Source organism: Lepus europaeus, chromosome 13 (genome assembly GCF_033115175.1).
Source record: "Lepus europaeus isolate LE1 chromosome 13, mLepTim1.pri, whole genome shotgun sequence".
In the NCBI taxonomy this organism is placed as follows: domain Eukaryota; kingdom Metazoa; phylum Chordata; class Mammalia; order Lagomorpha; family Leporidae; genus Lepus; species Lepus europaeus.
Window position 1 is genome coordinate 64733072 of NC_084839.1, and position 21850 is coordinate 64754921.

General features: G+C 44.5%; 1 protein-coding gene and 1 non-coding gene across 2 annotated transcripts; both read right to left on the minus strand.

The window, feature by feature from the left end:
• Window positions 1–4165: 4165 nt before the first annotated feature.
• Window positions 4166–4267, minus strand: LOC133773132 (U6 spliceosomal RNA). Its single transcript, XR_009867906.1, has one exon. It is a non-coding gene; the product is annotated as a U6 spliceosomal RNA (small nuclear RNA).
• An 802-nt stretch (window positions 4268–5069) lies between these two features.
• On the minus strand, window positions 5070–12010 carry BMP10 (bone morphogenetic protein 10). Its single transcript, XM_062208698.1, has 2 exons — window positions 11677–12010; window positions 5070–6861 (listed from the first exon to the last, which is right to left on the minus strand). Exons 1-2 carry the CDS (start codon window positions 12008–12010, stop codon window positions 5927–5929), a joined length of 1269 nt encoding a protein of 422 aa, XP_062064682.1. The 3' UTR covers window positions 5070–5926.
• Between the last annotated feature and the right edge of the window lie 9840 nt (window positions 12011–21850).

Consider the following 21850-nt stretch of genomic DNA (forward strand, 5'->3'; position numbering starts at 1 on the left):
TGGCTGGGAGGCCAGGAGCAAGAGGCACTAGCATCTAGCGAGACTCCTCTTCCTGCATCCTAGCATGGTGGGGGGTATCACCTGGCCAGAGGCCCCACTTTTATAACGAAGTCAATCCCACATAATCCATTAACCCACCAATGGATTAATCCCATCACTTCCTAAAGGCCACTCCTCCAAACACCACTGACAAATGAATTTGGGGATTCCATTTCCAATGTAGGAATTTGGGGGACACATTGGAACCCTGGCACACACCATAGCAGGGACCGGGGACTGGAGGCCAGGAGAGCCACTCGCACACCAGAGGGGCTGTGATGAAGATGGAGGAGTGGCTTAGCTTCCCCTGCAACGCCCTGAGGTTTATGGACTGGAAAGCTGGTGAGGGGGGGACCCCAGGAGAGACTACAGTATCACAGGGGGGCTCTCTCACAATTTTCTATTTGTGTGTCAATTTGTCACCTCTGCAGTGACTAGGCTGAAAATGACGCAGCATTTGTTAAATTGAGTACACCTGAGGCAGAGCCCACTAAGAACGTAATAGGTATCCTTCGGAAGGTAATGAGGTCCCTTTTCATCACCAGTGTTCGCAGAGAGAATGAGCCCATTGGTGGCCAGTGAGGGCATAGGGGTAACTTCTAAACAGTCCTGCTGAAGCCTGAGGTTCTAACAGGTGCAATCATCAGGTATCAGTGAAATTTTGCCTGCTATTTCCCTCAAGACAATTGCTCTTCATTGGCCTTATTCAGCATTCAAACAGGAAATATTTCCCATGGACAAAGAGGATTAAATTTCATTTTCGACACTGTGTGTCTCTGGCATTTGTGGGATTTATACCCAGTTGTATCAAAAGGGAGGACCAAGTTAAGGCAGGGCATCATTCTATGGTGAGACCACTTGAAAGCCAAAAACAATGCATGGTTCCTGCAGACCACTCTCTCCAAATGTAGAGGGAATTGTATTCCATCTGGATAAATTTTGAAGGGGAAATGAAAAAGAAAACAGGAGAGAGTATGAAAAAAAATTCCATCTCAAGAAAAAAATTCAGCTGAAAATCATTATCACCAAAATAATTTTCCCATTTTATTCAACAAAATGACTGAACGTACACATTGGGCTTATGAACATAGTGTAAAATATTTGCATCTGTCTTCAGTTCAGCCTAGCGGTTACCACATGGATTTGGATGTGGCCAATGAGCAGGTTTTATCCAAGGACACGAACGTGCTTGTGCCGATTTGCCGGTAACCTCGGCCGCGGGATTCTTGGTGGGCACTTGCACATCCACCTCCCCATGGTCAACAGGCCAGGTGCCACAAAACCAGAGCTCGTGTGTGAGAGACACACTGAGCACACCAAGCGGTCACTCTCTGACGGGGTTATTAACTGACCGATACAGTTCCACATGCAGAAACATTTTTTTTTTTTATTTTGCTGCTATTGTACAATGTGTGAAGTCAAATGTCCATGTTTGGAGACAAGAAAATGCAGAAAATCATAGAGAAATCCTTTCTCACCACACGTGAGCATACAGAACTGCAAAGGGCTCAGTGACTGTGAAAAGATCTACAATCCTTCAAAGAGGGCAACATCCCTTGTGTGTTACAGATAAGTGCCAAATTTGCCACACCACTGCTGAGCCTTGGAGTTGGCTGATGGACCGAGTAACAAGGAAAACATAAAACCATTTATGTGAGCATATCTTTTACTTAAAGAATATAAATTATGAAGCATACTGAAACAGCAATGGCCCTGAGAAAAGCTCTTAATTTCTCAGACCAAAAATTAAACTTGCAGAATTTACACAACAAGGCTGCCTTTTCTGGGAATCATTAAATTAACATTTTTGACACTAATAGAGTAAGAGATCCAATTACAATAAATTTATCTAGTTGGATTTCTGAAGGCAATGGATACACCTGCTATGTGGGGGTTGGGGGGAGGGGCTCCAGTTAGCTACTCAAACGTCATTGGTTGAGTAGCAATTCTATTCCCTCATAGCTGGACAGCATTTGCCTCTCAGGATCAAATGACAATGTCAGCTTGTGGAATGACATGACAGTTTATTAGTTCAATATTTTTCTGGAACATCTACACTTCAGATGAAATGGTACTATTTACAAGCCAGTAAATATACTAAGGGATTCACAGCAGGACTACAAGACGCAAATATACAAAGTTATGGCACGCTTACAGCAAGACTCCCTAAAATGCCAGTATGTTTTGATGCCAAAAGAGAGAGATGAAAATACAGGTCATGTACTGTACGTGAGTCATACTCTGGGGAAACGTACTATGAGATGCACAAAAGCCTAGTCTGTGCAAGTGGGACTCACAAACATAAAAATAAAATATTTGATATTCTACACTATATTACAAAATAAATATATCCATCAATAAATAGTAGGAAGCCTAGAAACTTTTACAATCTGCATTGGCTGTTGGCTGCCCAAGTCCCTGTACTACAATTTTCCTTCAAAGTCCTTTGGGTTTAGCATTGTCAGTGACGACAATTCTGCCTAAGTATAAAACTGAAGAATTCCACAGCAGAAGGTTTACAGCCAGAGAAAACATTGGCGAGTTCTACCATTTCATAGCTTCATATTAATAAGATGAAACAGAATGGTTCTAGGTGCGCTGATGGGAGCGAGGGATAATGCTTATTTTTTTTTTTTTTTGTATTTTCATTTTTTATAAGAAGAAAGCAAAAAAAAAAGTGATATGCAGCTTTCCACACTCCCTTTCCATGGGGAAGAAGAAAAGCACAGAAGTGCAGGTTAACCTCAGGACTGTGGGAGGAGGAGGAATGTCTGGGGTGTGCAGCCTAATTGCCTAAGGCCTGGATTTGCACAGCTCTAACAGTAGTGATTGTATGTGCTTGAGACAAGGTTTTTTCAGAAGCCTGGCAGAGCCAGCAGCAGGTGTGGTGCAAAGCAGGAGCTGGCACCTGGCTAGCATCCTGGCATCGGTGCAGGTCAGTTGCCATCACATTAGTAGTTTGAAATAGGCCGGGCTGGGAGCCTTTACACCACTGAAATTCATGGACCAGGGCTGTTTCCCACTTGGATGGCTGGCTGTAAAGCATCTACCAGCCCAACACTGTCTTGTATAGCTTAGACATAAAATAAATAAGATTTTTGCCTAAAGATAAACTTTCTAACCAGAAACTCTGCTGTTTAGCTGAGATTTTGCTGTATATCTGTTACAATGTCCTGTAGAAGGAAGAGAAGTACCGTAGAGTCTGAGTATACACCGTGTACCTTGGAGTATAAAGGATGCACCATGTTCCAGTGAGGGCACTGAGCCAGGATGTCGAAGCCAGCTACACACCCACACAGACCTGCCTGCCCTCATACACAACACCGTGTTATTTGGAGGCTAGTCCACAAATGCATGGTTCTCAGATTGTTAAATGCACAGCCGTCTCAAATTGTCCAGCACTGTATGCCCATTGACGGTGAGAATTTCACTCTGCCAGGGGCAACAGCTTTTCCAGGGTTTACCCTCTGGACAGACACCAGAGGGATAAGAGATATACAGAGCTGAGGTCCAAATTTGGCAAAAGGTTTCTAAATAAATTTCCTTACCTCTATTATCTAGCACAACATGAGTTCATAACACTAAAAGCTTTGTAAAAGGAAGGCTGAGAGTTCCCCAGGATTTAAAAAAAAAAAAAAAAGTGCAAGACTTGTAAGGGAGCACTCAGTGAGGTGAGAGGGGGCAATGTTCTGAAAGGCACACTCCTCATCCTAGCGAGAACCATCTGTGTCACCTGCCTGGAGATGCTGCTGGACCAGCTTGGGCACTGCTGGCTTCTATTCCTCCTGCTCAAAGCCCTTGGCCCTGCAAGGAGGCACCAAGACTAGTGCCAGTCTCTGTCCAGCCAACTGCCAACTACTGGGCAGAGCCACTGGGCCATCCCACCAAGGGCAGTTCCCAGCCCCCCAGTCCAGATCAGTTCCAAATTGAGCAGACAGCAGAATAGGAAGCTGGGAAAGCTGCAGGGTTTCTATCTGGAAGCCAATCTGATGTCAAAATTCAAGCTTGACTTTCAAGCTATTTGCTTATGCATCTATTCATTAGTTCATTTATTTAAAAAAAATCTAGACTCAGGTATCCCCCTCCCCCTCTTTTTTAGCAGTGGAAAACAGGTATCCATTTATTTAAAAATATGGAACACTTCGTGAATTTGCGTGTCATTCTTGTGCAGAGGCCATGCTAATCTTCTCTGCACTGTTCCAATTTTAGTATATGTGCTGCCGTGTACGTGTTCTTGATGGGCAACATGCCATAAAGGACATTATTAAAGCCAAATCCAATTAAGTATGGGGGCTAATCTAGAAATTTGATCACTCACTCTTTGCATCTTGAGAGCAAATGCTTTCCAGTGTCCCCTGCAGCCCACAGTGAGGGTAATGAAGGCCAATGAAGGCAGGGGACGCAGGAATGGGAGAAGCACATGAGGCAGCTGAACAAAGACTAAAGAGAGAAGGTGGAATATGGAAACGAGGAAAAGTAGGGGCGCCGGGGCAAGTGAGAGAGACAATGAAGTGAAGGAAACTCTTAAGAAGTAAGGAGTTCAACAAACAGGTCCCTTCTGATTTTCCTCCTCCTCGTCTCTGGTAATCTTATTTTGTCCAAAGATGTGATTCTCTAGGTAGAACTGCTTATAATTTTACCAACACATCTGTAAGTAGCATCCACATGCATCTTTTCCCCTTCTATCCTTCAAACTCCCTCCCTCCCACCTCCTATACCCTCTGCAGCAAAAAAAAGGCCGACCCTCAGGGCCGTGCCTCTGGTTCTCCCAGGAACAGATTTCACCCTGAAGTCCCCCCTTGCTTCCTTTCTTTTTTTTTTTAAAAATTTTTTTTTTTTGACAGGCAGAGTGGACAGTGAGAGAGAAAGAGACAGAGAGAAAGGTCTTCCTTTGCCATTGGTTCACCCTCCAATGGCTGCCATGGCCGGCGCGCTGCGGCCGGCGCACCGCGCTGATCCAAAGGCAGGAGCCAGGTGCTTATCCTGGTCTCCCATGGGGTTCAGGGCCCAAGCACTTGGGCCACCCTCCACTGCACTCCCGGGCCACAGCAGAGAGCTTGACTGGAAGAGGGGCAACCAGGACAGAATCCAGCGCCCCGACCGGGACTAGAACACGTGTGCTGGCGCCGCAAGGCGGAGGATTAGCCTGTTGAGCCACGGCGCCGGCCTTGCTTCCTTTCTTGACCAGGCCTTGTTCTCTCTTGCACACAGGTCCCTGGAGGATCACTGTTTTCTGTTGTACCTCTGAGGCCACTGCTCCTGAAGCCACTTGATTCCTGTATCTAGCATGCAGCCTCCTCCCCAGGCCTGCAGCTTGGGGACCGCCAGAACCTCGTCTAACAAAAGCGACACTTACATTCCCAGAGTCTTTAGGAAATGCAATACCTCCGAGGATGGTTAAGTTCCTGCTGCAAACGGCTTTGACATAAATCCTACTCAGAAAAGAGATGACTGAGAACATCCCAGTGACCTTTAATATATACACAGTTGAGTGAGTCATAAGTGTGAGTATATCCTGCCCCTATTTAGAACCAAAATATGTTCATGAACTCATGTATGTGCTAAGATACACAACACAAATATGTGTCTTTTGACACTGAAATTTGCTTAGGGGTCATTGTTTCCAAGTTGGTGTGGAGGATAAGTCATGTGGACTTGCCATTTGTCTTTAGCTAAGGCATTCCCAGGAAATGGCAAGTCCAAAGAAAAACAGACTGGAAGGGACTAGACTGTAACACAAAATATGCATTTCCCACAACAAACCGACCTGTCCATTTCCTAAGGCAACGAGCCTCTGTTATCTGTACACCCTCATTAAATAGTCTCATTAAATAGAACACCAAATATACACATTTACAGTTATTAAATAAGGCACAACCCTCCTCTTCTATCTACAGCCACATTCGGAGACGGCCATGCCTTCATATTTGAACTTGTAGGTGACAACGCCTTTGTCTAAATAGAGGATGGAGATGGGCTCGAGCTTTGTGGGCACGCAGCAAGCTTTGGAAGCCTTCTGGGAGTTCTTGAGGTGAACCAAGGCCTGGATAATTGCATGTTTTGTAGGTGTGAGGTGCTCTGCCAGGGGGTAGTTACAAACACCACGGCATTCATAGGCTTCATACCCAGGAGGAGCAATGATCCAGGAGTCCCATCCAATCTCTTTGAAGTCGATGTAGAGCGGGGTCCTCTTGCAGTAGTTGCCTTTGGCGTTCCTCCGGATTCGAGCAGTGGAGTCATAGATGATGTTCGACCTCATCTGCAGCAATGCCTCTTCCCCAGGCCCCCTGGAAAAGCCATCCACGTTGTCCAGCTCGAGAAGTTGCTCGTGGGCAATCATTTCATTCAATTCCTCCTTCCGCTCCTTGTCACTGCTTTGGTCATCAGAAAACACAACAAGCAGAGGGTCATGCTTATTCTGGGCACTGGTGTCTATTTCCAATTGTCCCCTACTGATGTCCTCAGCTTCATTGTGCCTGCTCTCAATGTGGACCTCCAGCTGGTGGGTTGATGAACTTGACTTCTGCCAACGTCTGATGGCATCCGTGACATCAAAAGTCTCCCACTCACTGTTGGTTCCATAGATCTCCCCTGACACTAAGACCAGCAGGCTTCTTTCCCCGTTGTTGTCTCCTTCGCTATCTAGAACTTCAAAAATGGTAATTTTCCGGTCCACTCCATCGTATATCAGGCGATCTCTTTGCACCAGCGTGTACAACCTGAGTTCAGCCATGATGACTTCTTCATGGTGAGGGATGGACACGTTGAAGAGAAGAGGGTATTTTCGGAGTCCGTTAAAACTGGCTGGTTGGGAGAACAGATCTAAAATGAAAAGAGAATAGCAAAGATAAGATTTGCAACAGGTGTTTATATTTCTGTAATAAGAAGGCCTGCCCATGTAGGAAGCTTGATACAGACAGAATGAGAATTTCAAAAAAAACAAACACAATGTTGGCATTCTATGATGCAGAAAATTCTGAAATGTCAAGGGTAGAATCCTAAACTAAGTGAAGTGTCCACGACGAAGGTGGAAAATGGCTGCCTGATGGATGGGGGAAAAACTCACTCTCCCTGCTTGAGAATCCTAAAGCCCATAACTTACAGAACTCAAGCGACCTTGGAGATTGAGTGGACAATTCCCAATTTCTCTAACCAGTAAAGAACCATCAAATGGGATGTATGCTGGTTGTTCTTTCCTTGATATTTTCCTGGATGGGGTCATGATGGCTTTTCATGTTTGAGTTTGTGGGGAGGAGATCCCCATTCAGATGTCTTCCTGAAAGACTTCTGTTAAGGTTGGGGGTTGGTAAACTATGACCCATAGGCCAAATTGGATCTGCCATCTATTTTTAGAAATAAAGCCTTTTTGGAGCGAGCCTACTTGTTTGTTTTTATATTGTCTGTGGCTACCTTTGCACCATAGTGGCACAGTTAGTCCCAACAGAGAACATACAGCCAGCACAGCCTAAATTATTTGCTATCTGCCTGGCTCTTAATGGAAAGAGTTTGCTGACCTCTACTCTAGACAACAAATCCTGACAAGGGCAATGCAACAGCCATAAACCAAAGAGACCACAGTCGCTGTTTTTCGGATATATGGGTCTCTGTGAGTCGGAATGAGGGAAAATGATTCTTGGGGGGAAACTGGTTGCATTAGTTTTGTGCCCCTAGCATTTGGCATGGAGTTTGACACATCCAAATACTTGAGACTGTTTATGAAACAAATTTTCAGAAGTTCTCTAATCTTAGAAGTATACCTCCAAATACAATAACGTTGTTGACTTCCTATCGGAGAGTCTTACAGGGAGTTCAAAGCTCCTGTACACTTGCCTCAGGTAATATGTGTCTCCAAGAAACCCCGGGGACATCTATCATCAAATTATAAAAGGATTCCTCAACACAAAGATGCTAAGGACCTCCAAGTAGGGGTTCTCAGTCATCTTTAGCAGCATATTTTCAGTTGTAAACCAAATTGATTATTTTAGTGGGCCCCTGATCCATATTATACTCTTTCAATATGTGTCTTTAGCCTGTTCTGCTATTTTAGAATTGTTGCTTCCTTTAGACTTGTCCTAGTGGTATCTGCAAGGATTGGGTCCAGGACCCTCAGCAGATACCAACATCTGCAGATGCTCAAGTCTCCTATATAACATGGTATAGTATTTGCATATAACATACACACATCCTCTTGAATACTTTAAATCATCTATGGATTACTTATAATACCTCATGACATGCAAATAGTTGTATTGTTTAGGGAACATATCATTTTTTTTCTGAGTATTTTAAATCCACGGTTGGCTGAGTCTGTGGGCCTGGAACTCACGATACTGAGGGCTGACTGATTTCACAGGATTCTGGGTACCACCTAAAATCATTTTTCACACGGCTACTGGGAAATGCCAACTTCAGAGTGATGGAATGCATTTAAACTCACCTGCGTGGCTCTCAAGCCTTAACCTACTGGTCCAGCAGTAGCTTTCATTCACCCTCTACAGTGCATGGAACACGGCAATTGCTTGATTTATATTTGTTGATAAACTGAATGGATTTATAAGCCCGTCCGTTTGATTTCTCCACCATAATTTTCTGTTGTTTAAGGTTTCATATGTGTTCTATGACCTTGGAAAACCCTCTCCCCTCACCTCTGCCCACCCAGTTCTGACTCCTTGCTGGAGCACCACCCCTTTCTCACCTCTCTGTCTGGAAGCTCACATGTCTCTGGGTCCCTGGAGCACTTTGTTTCTTTGGCCCTTGTCACTTCCATCCTTGTGCTTCAATTCTCTGTTTATGAGTAGATCTTCCCAACTATCCTGATGGCACTGAGAGCAACCAGCATTGCCCAAACTCCCTTCCATGCCTCTGTCTCACCATGATGCTTTAAACAGAGGCAGTGATTCACAATATTGATTAGTTGATGGCTTTGGACATCAGGCCAACTCAATTTTTTAGTGTGGCATATGTTCTTCATACATCATCAAGCTCTTGGGTAAGAAACAGAAGTACCTTGGAAGTTGTCCCCTCACTGCAAGAATAAAGGAGCTTTGACTTCCCCTGGACAGGGAACATGAGCTTACCAAAAACTAGAGAGTAGGCAGCTTATTCCACCCATGAGAAAATTGCAAAATAAAATCCACTGTTTCAAGAGGAAGGAATTACAAAGGCAAACAAGGACACTTTTGGTGGTCGTGGATATGTTCCCTATTTTGATCGGGTGATTTCAGTGAATGTTCACATTTGTCAAAACCTGTCAATGCAGGTACTTCTTTAAGTATGGGTTTTTTGATTTTTCAATTATACCTTAATTAAGATGTTCTTTTTAAATAATTTCCCTGCGCAGTTCTGTGCATGTGCAAAGGCAGTCAGTAATAGATGGAAAAGCTACATTTCCAGGGAAGAGAATTAGCATTTGTTGACGAGTTCTTCATACCAAGTGCCTTGCAAACATGGCCTTCTTTGCTTTCTATAGTGGTCCATAATGCAGGTATGGATCCTCTGCTCATTTTGCACTAGAAGCAACAGAGCCTCCAAGCAGAGAGCTGACTGCCCACTGGAGAGGGGAGGACACAGAGGGGTTGGAATTGAGGGCATGCGCTGTCCACCTTGGAGACGGCACTTGTTTTCCCCAGATGAGTTGGAGTTGGAGACTTTTTGGTCTTTGGCTCTTAGGGGGCTGCACTGAGCAGTCCAGAATGGTCAGAAGAGACATAATAGCAGCCAGCAGGACCATCTCTGGGGAGAGATGCATGTCCTCCGGCTCTGCATCTTCTCCCAAAGGCTGGCGAGGGTGCAGCCACGGGGCTGTCCCCTGAGAGACATGCTACTGCCCCCACTGGTTGCCAGTGATATCATGCTGGGTAAACTCTACATCCTGACCTGGGTCATCCAAATCCTCCAGAGAACTGAGACATGAAAATGTTCTTGTTTTTCTGGGGTATGCCAACATTTTCTCACCTCACCCGGAGCCAGACTCCTGGGCTCGGTGCCAGGCAGTGTCAGGCAGGGCTCCCACAAAAGGAGGTGGCTCCATCTCAACACACTTGTATGTCCAAACGGGGTCTATGTTCCCAACTTGTTATTTCCCCCAGAGATAAATCACTAAGGAGGAAACTTGATGATGGACTACATTGCATTTTATTTTTGTTTATTTATTTGGAGGGCAGAGAGAGAAAACTCCCACCTGCTGGTTCATTCCCCACATATGCCCACAATGGCAGGGACTGAGCCAAGCCATATTCAGGACCTGGGAGCTCAAGTCAGGTCTCTCTAATGGGTGGCAGGGCTCCAATAACTGGGGCTACCACCGCTGCCCCCCAGAGTCTGCATCAGCAGGAAGCTGGAGTCAGGAGTAAGGGCTGCCACTCAAACCCACCCAGGCGTCTTAACCACTAGGCTAACAGCCCGCTCCTAGTCGATTAAATGTTAAAGTCTAATAATGTCCTAGGAACTAAGGAATATCTACTCAACATTTGCTTTGATGCCTAGACTACTAAGTAAGCTGTTAATAATCACCAAAGTTTGGACAGCACTTTATAGCAAATGGAGCGCTTTCTTACCCATAACTATTTCTGAACTACTCAGCTGTATTATGTAGTTACTATGATCACTGCTTTACGGATAAGGAAATTGGGACCTACTGAAATGAAGCTAATTATCCATGACTACTAAGTCAACCAGCTCTTGAAATTCCAAAGCCTGCATCCTATCTCTGCCACTGCCCTTTTACTCACAAGAACATCTGGCCAACATCAATCAAAAAAACCCACCTCTTTTACATCTGCTTAATGACTATAAAAGCATAACTGATAAGTATTAAAGAGTTAGTTTCTCTGGATCCATAGCCTCTACCACAGATATTAGATTTATTGCCTTTTGGGTTTCTAGCAATGGATTAAATTTCCAGCTCATTAGATTTCGTTACAGAATTTAAATATCTGAAAGGAGAAAACACACTTCTTGCACCAATAATTTAAAGCTTCTGCATTACTCCTAACAAACGTACAGAAATGCTAAACTGGGTCATTAATTAAGCTATGCGCACTTCCCAGCAACTATAAACAGTGCTCCAAGGAAGGCATCAAACACAACACAGTTCTAAAAAAAAATTACTCACATATCTTTTCATCTTGTATGAATGTGTTTAAGTAAGGTCACAAAGTGGAAACTCATCCAAAGTTTGAATAAAACACAAATCTCAACTTTCCATTTTCTGACGGTTTTCATCATTTTTCTTTCTAAGTAGAAGTTGGCAAATTTTGTAGACAAATAAAAGCCAAACTGAGAATTGAAGTGCCTCTGGAAAATGACAAAGAGCTAACAGCAGACCAATATTATGTTTTTTTTTTAAATACTTGATGGCCAAATTAAAGTTTCAAAAAGACTCAGGATGCCAAAATGATAGAACATTGTGACGTTGGATTAAAATATGTTTTTAACTGCCCTCTGGGGTCCTAAACGACCATGTAAACGGTATGAATCAAACTATGCATCGTTTTTGGGAATCTTTCTACACACATTCTGAAGCAGATAGCGTTGCCCTGATCCACATCATCCCCACGCACTGTAAGTCTACTTCCTACTCCTTGAAAAAAAAAAAGAAATTCAAGCCAAAGTTGATCCCCAAAGAGGTGAGCTCACCTTCATTCTTGAAACTCCTGATGATGTTGGCAGAGGGCATGGAGGTGCGATCCGTGGCGAACTTGTTGTAGAGTTCCAGCATGTACTCGGGCGGGTCGACCTTGGCCGACTCCTGCGTGGGAATGTCGGACAGGTTCAGGGTCTTGAGAAACTCGTCCTTCATGCTCTGGAGCAGCGTGTTAAAGTCCACACCGTCTTGCTCCGAGAAGACATCCTCGAAGAGGGGCATGTCTTCCTCCAGAGGCGACTGCTCCAGGCCCATGATGGGGCTCCCAGCCACGGAGTGAGCCGCCAGGCAGAAGACAGCACACAGCCCGAGCACCGGAGAACCCATGACTCCGTTCAAGGCCCCGGAGCAACCCAGGAAGGTCTAGCTCTCCTGGGCTCTAAGTGGCAGTTTTATCTTGCCGAGCGAGCGGTAAATGTCTCGTGTCACTGGAGACAAGTTTGGAAACTCTTCCCCTCTCTCTCCCTCCCCCCGACCACTCTTCCCCTCGGCGAAAGTCAGGTTGCAATAATTGGATAACAAAATCCCCTATAGGGGCCTAGCCTTTCTTATCTCCCCAGTGTAAACTTGTGCACCAGATTTTGTTTCTATCTTGCGATCCCTTTTTCTTTTAATGAGCATTTTGTAAACATTTCCACATTCTGACACTGGTGGAGAGATAGGACAATTTTCTCCACAAAGTCTCTGCTCCTCTTCCTTCCAGTTCACTTCCTTTTGGCAAGAATGCCTAAGTTCTGCTTTTTCTAAGTTTCAGTTTCACAGATGCATATAACGGGTCTTGAGAATCAACATAAGACACATCAGTGGTGATGCATATTAACTTGAGTGATGGCGTTTATAACTGCAAATAAACACTTCTGAAGACAGGCCAAATTGCCACCATCTCCAAGTTAAGTTAACAGATATAGATGAATTCATAGGCCTTTTTAGAAGCAAGAAAGTATAAACTTCAGAGTCAATAGCCTTTTCCTACAAATTTGATCTGTCTAAAGTGGCTTTAAAGAATAGGGCAAGTACTTAATTATAATGGCAACTAGAATTTACTGGGGGCTTGGGACGGACGGGTGCTGTGCTTAGTGCTGTACGTGGAGCATCTAACACACACCTAGTAATAATCACGGTGTCACTCACATCTCATGCTTGGGTCCAAAAGGTGCGTCGCTGTCAAAGGTCACAGTTGGAACTCAGGCAGCCTGACTGTTCTGAAGAAGAAACAATCGTTCCTGTCAGCCGCTATTGCCACTAGACAATGCTGCTGAAAGGCTAACCAGTCCCCAGAGCAGCCCTGCACCCAAGCGGTCACGGTCAGGAGACAGAGAGCAGTGTGTGGCTGGGTGGGGACCTCAGGGCCTTTGCCTGTGCAATGAATTGTTAATACAACCAAACCCTCTGCCAAACTCATCTTCATAGCTAAACCAAAATAGTCATCCAGCAGCTCCGGCAGAAGCTTGGCAAACAAACTTCTCGTCAGATGAAAGATGCCAAACACCTTGCTCTAAAAAAAAAAAATTGGTAGAATTGATTTTGCGTCCAGTTTAGGGAAGACAGGTCAGGTGCATCACACTTGCTGCCCTACATGGTGACAGAAGCAGCTGCAGCGCGGCCAGTGTGGCTCTGCTGTCACCTCCGCTGGGGCAGTGGCACTGGCCTCTCTGACTTGGTCAGTGCACTCCCTGTGCAACAACTCAGGCACACTGACGGTGTGTTCAGATGAGTCTTTGTAGATGTTTAGATGTTTAAACTGGAATATGTGCTCAGTTTCTGAATTAAAAGTTCCTACATTTACCCGAATCTACTAGCTACAGTCTCCTTTTTCTGCATACTCCTTAAGGCTTCTGATAATTTTCTGATTCTACAGCAAAGCTTTTTAGTTACCATAGAAAGAATTCTATTTTGTTTAGAAGTGGTAATTGCCCATTCATTTAACAGTTGTTGGGTCTGAGTCAATGTTTTCCTTTAATGAAATCTTCTGCTGTTACAGTAAAAAGAGAGCTGTCAACTGGAAATAGATTATACCCTGAGCAGGTACAAATGAGTGAGTTCAAGATGGATAACCTGTTCTCTGTTTTAACATACGGTTTCATTTTCTAAAAAAAAAAAAAAATTATTGATTATTTTAGCACGATCTTTCTGGCAGCATTCCAGCAGGCCTGTATCACTTCTGGTATCAGGACAAGCAGCTATTTATCTTTGCACACACAGAAATGTCAGCGCACACTCCAAATCTCTGAATGACAGGCATGTGCCTGGAACTGCCACAGGACAGCAGAGCAAGTGGCAGTACTTAAAACCCTGTGGGCTCCCTGGGCTCAGAGGTCAGGACAGACACACATCCCACCCTGCAGAGTCCTTTATATTATCTGGTAAAAGCTACAAAAAGCAAAACACAATGAAGCACAACAAAACAAAAAACGCCAAACCAAAACAGCACACCGACTCGGACCTCGCCAGCTTCCTGTGCTGATGTTAGAGAAACGGTGTGAGTGAATACGTGGACCAATTTCTCCATCAGAAGGTTTACTGTAGTTAAAGGATAAGAAATAGGTGAATGACTATTATCCCAGCTATTACCCACACCACACCATCTTGAAATGCATGCTCAGGAAAGGTCCTTCAATTTCCACACTTACGCCGGGGTGGATGAGGGAGGAGGATGGAGGTGGAGGGAGGGAACGTAAGCTTGCTCCCTCCTCTAGGCCCGAGACTCCTCGTGTGCAGTCTCTTAATCCCCGTGATTCTCTCTGAACACTTTTCTTGATGCAACCATCTGATTCTAAAACTCCATGTTCCTTCTGCTACCTTCCCAGTCTACTCTAGCATTTGCCCTGATCTCATTATTTCGGACTCCACCCATTTAGAATGTGTTACAATCCATTCAGGGTGGACAGAGGGTCACCATCTTACCGAGCCAATGATACAGAATGTATGTCTAGACGTTTTCCGAGGGCTCGCGTATGTGGGAAGCAAAATGTTCATTTTAATCCCTCTGCAAATGCTCTGGAGCCTCTGCTTTACCAGGTATGAGGCCAATTTCCGAGACTGGTTCCATATTTGCACAAACTTGAAAGATCTGACATTGGACTTCGTTGGGTTCTCAGGGCCATCTGTGAGGCAGACAAAGGTAGATCCAGGGGATGGCATCTTTATGAATGCTACTGTTTCCTTAGCAGGGGACAGACCCTGATAAATGCAATCAATACAGTTCTGACTCAAAAGAAGCCGGTGGATTCAGGAATCGACTTGAGGTTCATGGAACCCTCTGTACCTTGGATCCTGCTTCAGAAACATTATATTACTCTTTCTAACTACTGAGAAATTTTCCAGGCTCTGGGGTATACCTTCTGAAACCAGGTATGGTAATAAAAATAAATTTAGGGGTAGATGTCTGGCCTAGTGCCTGCATCCCACATCTGAGTGTCTGGGTTCAAGGCCTGGCTTCGTTCCTGATTCCAGTTTAATGCTAATGCAGGCTCTGGGAGGCAGTGGTGATAACTCAAGTAGTTGGGTCCCTGTCATGTGAGACCTGGATTGAATTCCTAGCTCCCGGCTTCAGCCTGGCTTAGCCCCCACCATTATGGGCATTTGGGGAGTGAACCAGTGGATGAGAGCTTGCTTTCTTTCTCTCTCGCTCTCTCTTGCTGTCTCTCTGTCCCTTGAATAAATAATTAATTAAAATAAATTGAAACATGTTACATGAATGCAAACATGTTGCATTCAGCAGACTATTTCAACACACACGTTCATGCAAGTAACTGTAGCTCGTTGGCTTTCACTATTTAATAGTTGTCAACTTTACAAATATGTAAAGATGTGTTTGTCCTTGTGTTATTAATAGATACTTGGATTTTTTGGTCCCTGTAGTAAACAGTACTGCTATGAATAATCTTATTGTTATTTTCCATTCAAGGGCTATCCAATAGAACTTTCTCTTAGGATGGAATTGTCCTCTATCTGCCCTGTCCAATGCAGTAACCACTGGAACAGCATGTGGGTATTGAGCATTTGGAACATGTCTGGAGCAACTGAGGGATTGAAGTATTCATTTCAGTTCATTTTAATTCATATTTAAGTAGCCGCAAATGGCTAGCTGCCACCATATTGGACAGTGCAGGGCTAGAATACTGGTAGGTGTATATTTAATATTTAATAAGAATGAATATGGGAACAAAATGTTCAGCTAGTAGTCAGGAAATTCTCTAACAATTTTATACAATGCTGACTTGTTTTTCCAAATGTTTTACCAATTCTGTTCCTCCCAGCAAGCGTTCTGGCTGTGCACTCTCGTCACCTCTGTGTCAGCTGACTGTGGGGACTCCGGCTGAGCCTGAGGCTCTCTCTCTTCTGCTGCTCTTGCCCATCCATTCCTGAGATCTGCCACAGAGATAAGCTCCTGAGGGGTTCGGGTTGGCTCCCACGCTCTAAACTGAATAACTCACCCATCCAAATCACAGCACCAGAGTATACAATTGTCTTGAAGGACAAGAAAAGAGATCTTCATAAACATAGCAAGATTCCTATTCCATGATTAGGAGAACAATAAAATAAGTTCAATAATCTCCAAATCCACTTAGAAATTCAACAAAACTCTTCCCATGTTCCTAACAGAACTTTTTATAGACCTTGAAAAGGTTATCCTTAAAACACTCGTGTAGATAAAAGGATCGAGACTAGCTGGGGTTCGCTTGGGGAAGATGTAGGTGGAAGACTTTCTGTGCCCAATGTTAAGACCTATTAAACACCATTAGCAAGCATGACAGTGAGGCGCTATTGTAGGAATAGATCAGCAGAGTAGAGAAGAGCCTGGGGAAAGACACAAATACGAAAAGCTGATACTGACTCGTTGGTGTTGTGGCTCTGTAGGAGAAAGCTAAAGAATTCAATGAACAATGCTGGGCTCTGCTTTGGAAATATTAATTGCCTGCTTCTAATGTGATAGAAAGAGAAAATCCTTGGGGCCCATGTTACAGCGCAGCAGGCTGAGCCACCACGTGTGATGCCGACGTCCCCTGTCGGTGTGCTGTCTTCACAAGATGTCTCCAACCCCAGAAAGTAACAATAAAATAAATGATTATCCTATCCTCATCCTCTACATAAAAGATGTCCACATCTAGAACAAGTATATGCGTGGATGTCACCCATCAAATTGCAAAGTAGCAAAACTATATTTGGTAGTATTAGCTTTAGAAAAGCTAGTAACAAAGTAGCAAAGCTATCACTAGTATTAGCTTTAGAAAACATTTTGCCAAGAATTCCTTGGAATATTGAATCCCCCTATGACATTTTAACTCCAGGTTGTTATGTTGGCTCCCCTGTCAGAAACACACTTGTTGCAGGGAGGGAAGCAACTGTTGCCAGTTACAGAAGAATACACCCTCTGTATTTTCAGAAACGCACTCATAGTTCTTAAAGCTCCCACATCCTTTTTTCCTTTGTGCTTCTTAAGTAGTAACTGCTAAAACTGAAAATGCCCATTGACCTAGGATATCCTAGGAGCGGAGCAGCCTGTCCATGCACGCACTCTCTAAGCCCCTGGAGGTGTTTGACAGGCGTGCTCAGCAGTGACACAGAGCGCCGAGACAGAGCAGTGAGCCCGGCCAGGGCTCTCTGCCACCGCGCTGAGATAAGTCAAGCCCTTCACACCAGCGGCTGCGAAGAGCTTATTCCACACTCTCAGCAAGATAAGCTGCCATCCACGCCTCACGGGACACTCAGACCTGGACAGCTGCACAGAGCGAAAACGAAGAGACGGGAATAACCACATGCATTTCAGGGAAGCAAATGTGCCGATTTTGACTTGTTTTGACTCCAATGCCGTGAGGAGCCCCCAAGAGCAAGGCCGGTGGGATGCGGGCTTTCCTGGCCTGATGATTGTGGACCAGAGGAGGGGAGTCCCACAGCAGTCAGCCTCACGAGCTGAGCCGCCCGTGGACGATGGCATTTGTTTGCCCATTTTCAGCTGAACCTGAGGTTCAAAGGGTTGAACGATGTTCCCCAAGTTCACACAGTTGGGGAACCTTGGGTAAAATTCACACTCTTATCACTGCTCCCTCCCAGCTCTCTAAGCGGCTTTGGTTACACTTGTTGGACTCGGGGAAGGTGGATATAAAATCTTGATGGTATTGTGATTAACACTTCTCTGGCCGCATGATGAGCGATGGTTTCCCTGAAGGCTGCTTGAACCTGCTAATGTGTTCAGACTTCCTAGTATGTCAAATGTTCTGTTTTCCCAGAACAAGCAAAACGTGAGTCCCCTTTCTTCTTTCTCATTAAGACAACAAGGTCACTTTCTCTGTAGAATTAAATGTACGTGCATTTTGAAGGCACAACACACATCTCTCTTGTATTGATCACCAACAGGATCTTGCCCACAGTGCATGATGTCAAGGCAAAGCACCCTCATGGTAGTGAACTTGGAAAGTGACTGCTACAAAAGGGTGATTATCTGGAAGAAAAGGAAAGACAATCTCACAAGAAAGATTTGGCCCAGACCAATCAGTCCATGAACGTCAGTGTCACCATCTGAGACCACATAACCATGTGGGACATTGCAAATTAAACCCTGGCTCCCCAGTGTCACAAGCTGCTGAGGCGAAGATTATAACGTGGAGTCACCAATACTCAAAACTGAATGCCAACGTCAGCCTGGCCAGAAAGGAGCAGGAAGGGCGGAGAAAGGAGCAGCAGCTGCCTTATCCACAGCAGCCGCTTCTCTGACCAGTCGCACTTGACGAGTTCCGAGGCTTGCATGCCAGAAGGGCTTCTCGGAGCAGGTCTCTCTCAGAGCGATAGCCCGTGTGTGTTGTGACAGGGCCGTTGCTGAGCACCGGATGTGGCTTCGCGGACTCAGAGTCCGCATGTGACCCGTCTTCATTGAATGCCAGGCATTCGGTAAAGAGCAGGAGAACGCTGAGGCCATCAGCGAGTTTCAGCTATAGGTGATGCTGGGATGGCACATCTGTTTACAGAGCAGCCTTCCGGTTCCTACTCAGACAGCGATGATGACTCTTCTAAAAGGTTCAGCTCCCCCCAAGAAAATCTCTGCTTCTTTCTTCCCTTCAATGGAAAAAGGGCAGCTCGCAAGGGTCAAGCTCCAATCGAATCGTATGATGTCATAAGACAGCAATTCCGCTTTAAGCAATACTTACAAAGCAATGTGCATATATGACTGGAAATGACAAATTGAATTTGAGATAAGTGCCTTCGATGAAGCTTGTTCTGATGCAGTTTACATTGTGTGGAAAGCCAGAGGCCCAGAGCCGTTAATATGGTGCCTCGTGTGCCTTCCAAAACGGCTAATGAATTCTCTATCATGGCTGTGTTTAGGCCTCATTAGTTAATGAGTCCTAGGATTTTGTGTGGTTGGGGTGGATAACAGCACCTAAAAGGAATTTTAAGGAAGGATAACAACAGAATTCTTTAAATAGTCAGCCAGATAGCTAAATGGAGCCTGGCTAGCTGAATTTTAGAAAAAAGTGGGACTTTTTTTTTCCCCGAGAAGATTTCTGCAGTCACCTTGATTCCGTCACTCTTGCCACCACAGCAATCATCGGCTTAGCTAAGACGAAACATCCGAGTGAACTTTGTAATAAAAGGCAAATGACCAAATTTGTGATAAAACAAACTCCAAAATCTGCATCCCCAAGCTGTTATTTCGGGAACAAGAATGGTCATTCTCTGTTGCATGGTTGACATACTTGTGAGTTGTATCAGCTTCCCTGAGATAAGGGTAGAATGTCTGTCTTTTCAAATACTGCTCACAATTTGAGGGCAGCGCCTCTGTTCCATTCCCATATCCCTGGGACCCAGTATAAAGAATGGCATATAGCACACCCTTACCATATACCCATCTGCTTTGGATTTATAAAGTGCTCTACACAGGACTGAGCTTAAACAAGAGGGTATTTCCAAAAGGTCATGAAAAACAAAACCAAAAGAAATTTCTTTTGGTGCAAAATAATTTTGAAATCCATGCATAGTTTTTTTTCCTAATATGGATTTTCTATGAACTTGTTAAAGACCCTTGTATGCATAGATTTCAAATTTTTTGCACCACAATAAACTTACCTTTTAATTGCACTTTTCCACATGCTTTATGAAGTACCCTGATATAATCAAGGGAATATGCTTTTAAATTAAAGGCACTAACACTCCTAAATGTCAGTCTTCCTCTGAACTACAAGTGTCTTGGAATCCTTGTAGGCACTTGCATTTCTGGCCTTTTACCATCCATCTTCTTTCCCAGGACACAACCACCTACTCTCCTTCATGGCCTCCTTTGTAAATACTGAGGTTCTCTCCCTGGATGTTTCTCTTTGGGACAATGTTTTGGCCAGGACTTGGCTCATGGGAACCCAGGCAACTCAGGTAGCTGACAAAACACAAAAAGCAGTGCATCTTCCAGTTAGGATGTCTTTAGAACTGTCTTCTTCTCAGATGGGTTGAAGTATGGTCTTGGGGGAAAGACACAAGTATGCTCTTTTTGAGTTCTAAGCTTTGAAACTACTTACAGACAGAGCAAAAGTTGGTTTGGAACAAGATCCTCCAGGACACAAAGCCATGTCGCCTGGAGCAAAGTGCCCTTTCCACATCAATGCTGTTCTCTGGCACTTGTGGCGATGTCAGGAGCTCTGAGAGGAGCCAGGAATCTTGAGCCACAGCCAGACGCAACTTATCATGGCTAATAATCCGTCATTCACCACCACTGCTAGAACAAATGTTTACTAAGCACCTACACTGTGTAATGCACTTGGCACTAGGCTGGCAGGGAGAGGTACTGCCACACCAGTTGACAAAAGAATAACAATTTCAAAACCACCATCTATTCAGGTTCTCTCCCATGCCAGGCACTGAGCCCCGTGCTTTTTGGTCATTACCCCATCCAATCTCCCCCAAACTCAGTGACCCAGGTGCTATAATTGTCTCCACTTTACAGATGAAGACGGTGAACCAAGAGCCAGGAAGGAAAGATGCAAGACTGACATGAGGTCTGCTCAATCTCAGTTAAACACACTCTGCGCCCCTAAGAGGCACTGATTGGATGGAGCGAGGGCCTGGCAGAGAGAACACAGTTGAGGGGAGGAGAAAACCTAGGAAAGGGAAAGTCTTTGGCTGTCCTGAGGAGAGAGGAAAAGATGAGTGGAGATAGAGCTACATTTGACATGCTAGAAGAAGACACTGAGAAACTTTACACCTAAAATCCTCAATCCCCTCTTGGACGTAAGAGGCAAAGTCATCTGGAGGGGAAGAATGAGGGAAAGGATGGGATGGGGTGGTGGCAATGGCAATGGTAAAATAATGATGACAGCAGCAAATATTGAGTTCCTATGTGTCTGCCAATGCACTAATGTATATGAGTGGTCTCTTTTAACTCAATGAGAGCCACTCTGCATCCAAGGAAACTGAGGCTGAAGGGAGAGGACTAGCATACCAATTGTGGAGTATGTATTAATATAAGTATTAATATGAATTCAGGAAATCTGATGGCAGAGGCCACCTGCTGAGTGGCATGGGAGAAGCCCTCTCATGAGCATGTTAAAACATGGCTTCCAGGACTGTATCATGGCACAGCAGATAAAGCTGTGGCCTGTGAAGTTGGCATCTCCTATGAGTGCCAGTTCAAGTCCTAGCTGCTCCACTTCCAATCCAGCCCCCTGCTAATGCACTTTGGAAATCAGTGGAAGATGGCCCAAGTCCTTGGGCCTCTATACCCACATAAGAGACTAGATGCAGTTCTGGGGTCCTGGCTTCAACCTAGCCCAGGACTGTTGTAGCCATTTGAGGAGTAAACCAGCAGATGTAGATCTCTCTCTCTGTCTATGCACATTTCCCTCTTTTGTTGTAACTCTGCTTAATGGCTTCAAATCTGCTTGGAAAATTGGAAAAGTGGTAGTCCAAGAGGAGGCTTGTGGGAAAGGCTTTTAGCTTAGCACGATTACTAGAAAAATGGATGAGCTAGGCCATGTGTCAAGGAGGTAGACACACTGAAACTGAAGTTCAATAGAGAAATTCAGTGTAGAGTTTTAATAGTAACAACATATCACATATTTAACATTCCATGCCTTTCAACATTTTGGCTTAGCAAGTGAAACAATTCAGACATATATAAAATCCAACATTCATTAATATTACTAAAATCTATTGTTTCCCCTTCCATAAATTTCAGTGAAA

Excerpts from the sequence above, each read along its gene's own strand:
- BMP10 (XM_062208698.1), bottom strand. The coding sequence starts at position 12,010 with ATGGGTTCTCCGGTGCTCGGGCTGTGTGCTGTCTTCTGCCTGGCGGCT. Across the intron at positions 6,862-11,676 it reads CAGGAGTTTCAAGAATGAAG|ATCTGTTCTCCCAACCAGCC; the intron begins GTGAGCTCACCT and ends TTTTCATTTTAG.